The 9,346-nt window shown below is 41.5% G+C and overlaps 1 protein-coding gene across 1 annotated transcript; it reads right to left on the bottom strand.

Moving 5' to 3' along the window:
• Positions 1-3,764: 3,764 nt before the first annotated feature.
• On the bottom strand, positions 3,765-8,585 carry Brs3 (bombesin receptor subtype 3). Its single transcript, XM_028889906.2, has 3 exons — positions 8,152-8,585; positions 6,262-6,613; positions 3,765-4,635 (listed from the first exon to the last, which is right to left on the bottom strand). The coding sequence occupies exons 1-3, from the start codon at positions 8,583-8,585 to the stop codon at positions 4,222-4,224; spliced, it is 1,200 nt and encodes a 399-aa protein (XP_028745739.1). The 3' UTR covers positions 3,765-4,221.
• Positions 8,586-9,346: the final 761 nt, after the last annotated feature.

Raw genomic sequence — 9,346 nt, 5'->3', positions numbered from 1 at the left:
CATTTGCCTGCAGCGTACTGCAAGGTATCAGAGATACTCAAGCTTGAAACTTGAAGTTTGACTGTAAACATCCCCATGTACAAATACCAGCTGGACCGTGTGGCTCCGTTTCTTCATCTCTTAGAAAGCCAGCCCACTAACTGCTCTAAGCAGGACTTTCCTCCAAATATTTCATGCATCTCCAAAAGTGAAGGGGTCCATGTTTTTAAAATAGGCAGGATTTAGTGAACTCCTGTTAAGTGCCAGGCACTGGGGGAGGTTCTGGGACAGCAGTCAGGAATATAGGCTCACATCAAGGGAGACTCAGTTATGGTTTGGCGAAAAATATAATAGAAGTACCAGATGCTAGAGAGCAGTGATTATTCAGTTTTCAAGCATCCTTTTATACTCAAAAACTGGAAAATTCTAAAGAGCTTTTTTTATATGTGGATTGGATAACATTTATCAACAATATTTGGTGCTATAATTTAACTATGCATGTACAATTTTAATTCAGTAAAGGTAGTTATGAACTCTATATGTGTAAACATTCGTATTATAACCCAGACTTGACAGTAGGAAAAAGCTTCCCAGAAGTGACTTCGATTTCCATCACCTTTGCTTGTAAATACAGTGGTAGGGGTTCTAGAGCACCGTGGATCCTCACAGGCCTCTGTGAATCTGGTTCCAACCTTAACAGTGTTTTAAAAACAGGGTTTTTTTTTGTTTCCAAATACATTTATTTTTATGAGGTTCTTGTTTTTGGTAGAGCTCTCAGAAAACTGAATTTGTGTGCATGTTATGGATTTTGCTAGGTTCATTTAAATATTACTAAGTGGTTCTTGCTTCAATCTGAAAATGGGATACAGCTCTTTTCACTAATATGTTATTAGGCTTCCATTTCATTCTGCAGTATGTTTACAACACAGGAAAGATACTGTACTACATGATCATTATTGCACATGGCACACATTCTTAGTGCCTGAAGTACCCTCGATACCCCCTTACAAAAAAATGGGTAAAAAAACAGTCCTTACATCTAGGTTCCCTGTCACCCAGTCACCTTGTCCAAAGCTTCCTGGAAGCCTATGGGCGATGTAGCCTGAGGTAGCATTGCACTTTGCACTAGATTTGCCTGAGCCAATAGAAGCGTGTCCCATCAAGTTTGAGTACAAACAGACGCATCATCGGAGTAGAAGGAAAGCAGATACCTATTGGAAGGTCAAAGGCATGATAAGGGCCTTCTGTGCAAAAGTTCCCCTACCTTGCTTACATGCTTACAAACTTTCTGGAAAAGTTAAAGAACTATACTAGGGTGTGTGTGTGTGTGTGTGTGTGTGTGTGTGTGTGTGTGTGTGTGTGACCTCTTGTTTGGGAGTATTCTTGTCCCCACATCTTATAATCTCTAAACTTAGTAGTGTGTGTGTGTGGGGGGGGTCTTCTGACAAAATGGTTGATGGGTCTTCAACTTGGAATAATATGAACTGCAAAAATTCTTTAAAACTAAATTTGCTACTTATAGAAAGTGTACATTGTTAAATTGGGACTCTTTTCATTTCACTGAGGAAGATGTACCCTCAGGACATGTTTCAGTTGTCCATAACTTAGTGACTGTTTTCATACATGATGGAGTATTGCTATCTGTATCCTAAATCTTAAGCAAGGGAAGACCATGAGCAACATTAGGATATGTTCACAATTTGTTTTGCATATGTTCTTATCTGTCCCTATCTAGAACTCTCACTAAAGAAACATGGGATATTTACATGTACAACAACAAGCAATATAAATGTAGTTATGGATATTATGGCCACCTGTAAGGTGAGCCCCAAGAAGTAAAATCACTTCATCTTCCCAAAACAAATCCAAAATTTTAACGCTAAATTTCTACCTACAAAAGGGGAAGGAGCTGATGACCTAGGAAGCTAAGAAGTTATTGTATACATGTTTCATCACTAACTCATGCAGAGCTCTAGTTTTGGGAAACACGAAAATACTCTCTTGACTTTTGTAACCTGGGACTTTTTAAAATTAGGGAACTAATAATTGATTCTGTGTATGCGTGTATACATGTGAAGTATGTATGTGGTATGCATGTGTGGGTGCACATACATAGAGTCCGGAAGAGGGTGTCATGTATTTCCCCTCATCACTTTCTGCCTTATTCCTTTTGAGGTAAGGTCTCTTGCTGAGCCCAGACCTTATGGTTTGCTGGGGGGGGGGGGGTTGTTTGTTGCTTGTGTTCAGCTAGGCTGGAAGCCAACGGACACCAGGCATCCTCTTGTCTCAACCCCATCAGTGCTTTCAGTGCACTGTATTTAACTGTGCTTTCATTGCAAGTACAGGACCACATCGTGCCTGTGGGTACTGGAATCCAAAATCTGCTCCCCATGCTTGTTCAGGAAGCACCCTGTACTGCTGAACTCTCTCTCTCTCAAGCCAAATGATTTCTCAAGTGTTAGGCTCAGGAAAGTAAATATATAATGTTTTTCTAATTAAAGAAAATAAAATATTTTATCATTCTGTGATTTTAAAAATAATAAGTCTTCAAATTGAAATGTGTTCTTCTATATTTTTAGAATACAAACTTACACAAAGCCATTCAAGTTTTATTTCGTATTTATTTGCTCACCTCCAAATTTTTTACAACAATTTTGCTCACTTTTTAAAGCAATGTTAATACGATATTAGCACCCCCACTTTAAGCAAGCCAATTTTAAGGACATTTAAATCCCAGTGTTAATATATGTCCCACCCCTGCTTGAGCCACATAATTAGCAAAAGTTCACAACGGCACAAGCCATTTAAAGCTCAAAAATATCAAAAGCACTCTAAAAAATACAAATGTAACTATAGTGACAAAGATAAGCTTTAGTTTACTTCAAGAATACATTTTCTAAAAGCACAAATTTAAATCTGGCAAATCTACTGACTACAAGGTTTTTTTTTTCCAATTATAGTGAGTAACAAGCTTATTTGTGTTAGCAAGTTGTAGCAGAGGATAGAAAGTCAGAGCCTTCTGTCTGACTTGCAGAAACAGAGCTGAGCTCTAGGACTTCGGCACCCATCAAGTTGAGTAATATCAAGCAGGTAGATGATGTGATGATGCTCAGACAACCAGGTGATGGAGATCCCAAGTGGCAGTTCTGCAGGTTTTTAGAAAGAGGGCACTGCTCACCCAAATAAAATGAGTTTCCTTCGAGGAAAGAATTTCAGACAGTGACAGCTTAGAAACTTGGACAGGAATCTTCCTCTGGGGCCCATGGTCACACCAACACAGTGGCTCTCTGTTCTGCCTATTAAGACAAATTCTTCACAATGTTTATGAGAGATGCTCTGTCTAGTTATTAACCAATGGCAGTAGAATCCACAAAGTCAGGAAGTGGTGACCCAGCAAGGGAAGCACCCTGCCCCAGACTCAGTGCTTAATACCCTCCGACTCTCAAACCTTTTCATTTCAATTGCAAGACTTCTTAGAGTGGAATGATGATTGAAGGAAGAGAGCAGTCACTCTGTGAAAGTATATATATATATACATATATATATATATGTGTGTGTGCCCGAGCGCGCGTGCACATGCGTGCATGCGTGCGTGCGTGAGTGTGCACGTGCATGCGTGTGTGTGTGTGTGTGCACATGCGTGCGTGCGTGCGTGCGTGTGTGTGTGTGTGTGCGCGCGTGCGTGCGTGTGCGTGTGTGTGTGCACATGCATGCGTGCATGCATGCGTGTGTGTGTGCGCGCGCGTGCGTGCGTGTGTGTGTGTGTGTGTGTGTGTGTGTGTGTGTGTGTGTGTGTGTTACAAAACACCACGAGAGATGTTTTATCTCTTTTTGATCTCACGGAGTAGAATCTCTAGATTTACAGCACACAATGAGCACAAACACTTTTATGACCACCACATGAGTAGGTGAGAGACGAGGAGCATCACAAAAGAGGGATGCAATTAAACTCTTGTTCATTTACCGTCCCTCCTATACAGCGTTCTTCACAGTTGACTGGCATTTTCAAACCTGCTTTTCTCTACTTGGTGGGCTTCATTGTATTTAGAAAGCCCAAATGGCATTGCTGTTTGCACCTTGAAGAAAATGACATTTTCTCTTTTACTTACAGGGATAATTCATTCTGAAAACTTTAAAACAATTCATAAACAACAAAAACCCAGACACCATACTATGCACACCTTAAAGCTGGATACACTCAATGAGACTAAAAAAATCACCATTTTTTTTTTAGTGGAAAAGCTAAACTTTGTCCTCTCCCTTCTTCACGCTACAGCCACTGAACATGGTCACACTAATTTCAGACACATGTGTGCTCCCAGTACCCGGGACCCGCCCCATCACAGTGAGGTTGGTAAGAGGGGTGTCACCAAGGGAAGGCTCAGGCAGCTCTGCCTTGAAGCAGCAGAGCTGAGCTTTAAAATGCTTCTGGAAGGTCTTGCTCAGCCAGTAAAGAGCAAAGGGATTCACACAGGAATTACTGAAAGCCAGCACCCGAGAGAAAATGGTGATAATGAAAGGAACGGCCGAGGGGTTCTCATAGCTTTCGTAAGTGAAGGAGTGGTAGAGGTACAGGAGGTGAGTCGGCAACCAGCAGACAGCGAACAGAGCCACCAGCACCAATACTGTTTTGGCAATTCTCTTCCGGGACTCAATCTATATGGGGAGGAAATTGCACAGACACAAAAATATCCATTTAGCTGGCACAGACAAAAAACCATCCTCTGTATTGACATAGGAATTTACAGTTAACAAGCTGGCCTCCCTTTGAACACATGCTTATGAGCTAACTGCCTGGGACACATGGGAAGTCTGCCTGTGGATATAGAATATGACAAGTTAATTGGCATGGTAACCTGTGATCTTGGTCTCATTAACTCTCATTCTGAGGCCTCCCACCATTCTCAGATGTTGAGATACTCTAGTTAACTCAAGCATGCTATGGAATCCCCAGTGATTTAATTTCACTAAAAGGAGAGAGTGATACTATTCAGAGTGGCTTTCACTGCATCCGCAGAGGCTGACAGGTGAGAACAGTCTCCTGCAGTTTAGGAAAGTTGTCAGGCTGACACTAAAGTTGCTGTTAATCTATAGGGACTTAAATCATGTAGTCAGAGGAATGAAAACAAAATGTGCCATCCATCATATATGAAAATAATCCTATTCACATCTGTTAATATAAGAGATGCACCTCATAAAGTAGAGGCTCAGACAGAGCAAAGATAACTGGATCACATGGACACTAAGTATATAGCTTATATAGCCTCATGAGCACAGCTATTCAACTAACTGGTAGACTACACAAAAGGCATAGTTCTTTCCCTCCTCCCTCTCTCCCGCTCCCTCTCCCTCCTCCCTCTCTCCCTCCTCCCTCTCCCTCCCCTCCCCCCCCCCCCCCCCCCCCCCCCCCCCCCCCTCCCTCCTCCCTCTCTCTCCTCCTCCCTCTCTCCCTCCTCTCCTCTCCTCCCTCTCTCCCTCCTTCCTCTCTCCCTCCTCCCTCTCTCCCTCCTCCCTCCTCCCTCTCTCCCTCCTCCCTCTCTCCCTCCTCCTTCTCTCTCTCCTCCTTCCCTCTCTCCCTCCTTCCCTCTCCCTCCTCCTCTCTCCCTCCTCCCTCTCTCCCTCTCCTCTCTAAGTAAATGGCACTACTTCCCTCTTCTACAGGATAGAAGCCTCACTGACCCCCAGTCTAATAGGACAACATTTAGTAGCATCCTTTCATTCTGTACAGATTTATGAAAGGAGAGCACACCTAAGTCCTTCACCGGCCTTAATCAAGTGTGTGAGTCACTGTGTTCTTTTGCAATGTGCACTTCATTTCACCCTCTCCAGACCTCAGCTTGCTCATCTGTATAGAAGCCGTTTTCAGTGAGTAATGTCAGATGAGTCTTGCCAATCTCACCAGTCTGTGCATTTCTACCATTCTGTGATACTTGCTAAAGCAAATGATGCTTTGCTTTATAATCTCATGTTATGCAGATTCCCTTACTGTTTTATAGGACAAACAACTTTTACTTCTCTCATGCTTGCACTGCCCTGTCTATAATACTAACAGTCTTACCATTGACTGAGTGAAGAGTACCATCAGGAACTATGATGGGAGTTTTATTTATCTGTGTCACTGAGGCTCAGAGAGGTCAAATAACTTGCTCAGCATTGCTCAATGTGTGTGACATTTGGGATTGCTATTGGACACAGATAAATGCAATGTAGCTTGCTGAAACATGATGGGGGGCTCACTTCTAAATTCAGGCTGTATTTGCAAAAGTACTAATTCATACATACCTGCTTTCGGGCATGGCTTTGTTCCTCAGTAGGTATATTCATGGTGCTTTTGTAAAGAGTCCTGGCAATTAAAGAATAATAGACAGAGATAATCGAGAGTGGGATAATATAGAACACCAAGAAACACAGCAGAGAATGTATTTTTTGCAAGAGCCTCTCAGATACAGGGTAGGAGTTACATGACTCAAATGTCACATTTCTGTTAGGATCTCGGAAAGTGTATACATTTGAGAATATAGCCTCTGGCAGAGCAAATATCATAGACACGATCCAGATGCCACCAGCTTTTGCGCAGGTCTTCAGAATAGCATTGGAGGGCTGTCGCTCAAGTGGCTTCACGACTGCTTTGTATCTAGAAACACATAATCATAAGCAGAGTTGAAATCAGTGACACATGACTTTAGCAATCATCCAGTTCTTCCTTCTTTACAGTCATATAGAACCAATGAGAACTGCCTGTGGTTTCAAATACACAGAATATACCAGTGATTTATTTATTCTAATCAGCTTGTCCTTTATTCACTCCTATGAGACATTCCAGATCTGCTATTTTGTAACTTTGTGACAGACCCTCTATTTAGGACAAATATTTTCAGCGTCTTTTCCTGTGTGACTTGAGAATAATTCATCACCTATGTGTTGCCATAAGTATTCTAAAGAAGTACTGTATATATAAATGACTCATGTTAATCAAATTAACTCCCCTGAATGAGTAAACAGTCTTAAGTCTTTCTAGATAACATTTCCACCAGTAAAAAACAGAAAGCTCATGTTTTCCCCATTCATAAGGGCTACTTCCTTCCCTATGCTAATGGATCAATAGGGGAGATTAGGGTAAAATCAGAAGCTAGAGCCCATGCAACCATGCCTCTTCATTTATACAGAGATACCTTAAAACCTGTAGCCTTTACAGGAGTCTTCCCTCAAGAATATAGACCAGCAAAGCAACATAATCATAATGATGATGATAATAATAATAATAATGACACAGATCAAGCTTTAGCTCGTGTCGGATTCCAGAATCTAGAGCTCTTCCTGACCATACTGCTGGACATTGATTACCTACAGATATCTTGCAAAAATTTTAAAGCACTACTTTTAATATTTAGAGCCTCATTTTTCATGCTTTCATGGTTATTCTGCAATAGTTATGAAAAACACAGTATCCAAACTAAAAACACCCTAACATGGAGCCCCAACTCCCTGACAGTGAGATTGTTTCACATGCTCTAGCCACAGAACTCTAAAAGTCCATTAGAATTAATTTATTTCTCTCAGAATGAAAATGTCACCACATGATTATAGAGAAAACAAATAGAATTAAGTGATGACATGACACTGAATTATCAGGATGATGAAAACCTTACTGCTTTCCTTCTATTAGCTAATCTGGGCACTTTCAAATCAATTGGATGCCTTTTCTCTCTTTATCATCCTTCTGGTCCATAATAATGCACACACGGTCCACTTCACACCTATACCAGCATTCTCATGTTGACTCTGTTACACCACTAGGCTGCACTAATGTATAAAGCATGAGTATTTTTCTTTGCACCTGCAACAATTTGCCTGACTTAATAAGCCGGAGGAAAATAAAAACACCGTTTGCTATTCTTTCAAGCACACAATTACATTTCAAAGAAAAGAAACCCCCCGCCCAGAGCATATATTTTCAAGCACTCTTCAGATGCTAACAAAGGCATTTTAACATTTTTAAATCTAACTTTTATTTTAAAATGCTACTGGATTTTCAAACCTTACATTTAGGTTACACAGTGTAAAAAAAAAAAAAAAGCCTACCGGTAGCCAGTAAACGCTAAGCACAAGCTTTTCTTTTATCTTTTTGCCTAATTTCACATCCCGGCAATAGAACAGAAAGAGGAAACTCACCTGTCAGCGCTGAGAATTGTTAGCGTGAACACTGACACACCGACAGAAGTGAGCCGGATGAAGGAAAGCACTTTACAACCGATCTTCCCAAACAGCCAGCCCTCTGCCAGGTAGTGGGTTGCATCCACGGGCACACAAGTCAGCAGAAGTAACATGTCTCCAAAAGCCAGGCTGGTGATGAAAATATTTGGAACTGTTTGCATGGTTTTAGTCTTGAAAAAGACTTTGATGAGGATGGCATTTCCGAGGATGCCCACTGAAATGATCACAGCATAAGTGATATAGATGGCACACAGTGCTTCTATTCCTGGAAAGTTGTCTCCGGTCCATCCTTTATGTGTGGTATCGTTGGAGACGACAGAGCTTGATGATTCTGTATCATTTGTGATAGAAATTAAAGTCTGATTAGGTGACTGAGGCTGCCTTTGAGACATGTCTCCTGCACTCTCTGCCTTCACTACCTCTTCTCTGCTCAGTTCAGATGTAGTTGACTGTCACGTCTAGTGCCTACGTCTAGCAATGAGGTGGTGTCAGGAGAACAGAACGGAATGGAAAGAAACCCCAAGACATCCGGCTACTCCTTCCCTTCAGGTCTTCTCTGTCTCCCAGAATGCTTGGCTAAGCGCTTACAGATCTGGCACTAGGAAATGGGAGGTGGAGGATGGAGGAGTCTCATTGGCATTCCTATGACATAAGATAAGGAAGGGGGTTAAAGAAATGCCCTGTAGTTGCTTTTCCATTTTGGGGGTGTGTAGTCCTTTGAATAATCTTATTAAGGCTTATTAAGCCATCTACTTGTTTATTAGAATCACCTGTGTTTTCATTTTTACTCAGCCTGTTCTAGATATATCTTGGTGATTTTTTTAAAAAGCAAAGCAAAACAAACAAACAAACAAACAAAACACCTCACCATCTCCCATCACATGGTAGTCTAATGCAGTCTGTTTTAAATGACAAATAAGGATAGATGACCCCCAAAGCACAAACTTGAACCCAGTCCTCAAAATTTAATATCAGAGAAGCGATGAAGCACCAAATCACTCCCACCTTGACAGAGCTTATGTCACCTCCCCAAAGCAATAATCCAGTGACCTGGGCTTAACAGCTAACTCGACACGTGGTAATTCCCAACCTCCATGTCCCTGGGGCTGTGCAATATCATGCCAAAGCAACTTGTAAGTGATGAAAAATCCAG

Source organism: Peromyscus leucopus, chromosome X, assembly GCF_004664715.2.
Source record: "Peromyscus leucopus breed LL Stock chromosome X, UCI_PerLeu_2.1, whole genome shotgun sequence".
Taxonomy (NCBI): Eukaryota; Metazoa; Chordata; class Mammalia; order Rodentia; family Cricetidae; genus Peromyscus; species Peromyscus leucopus.
The sequence above is the reverse complement of the archived record's forward strand: the minus strand, read 5'-3'. Positions and strand labels throughout refer to the sequence as shown.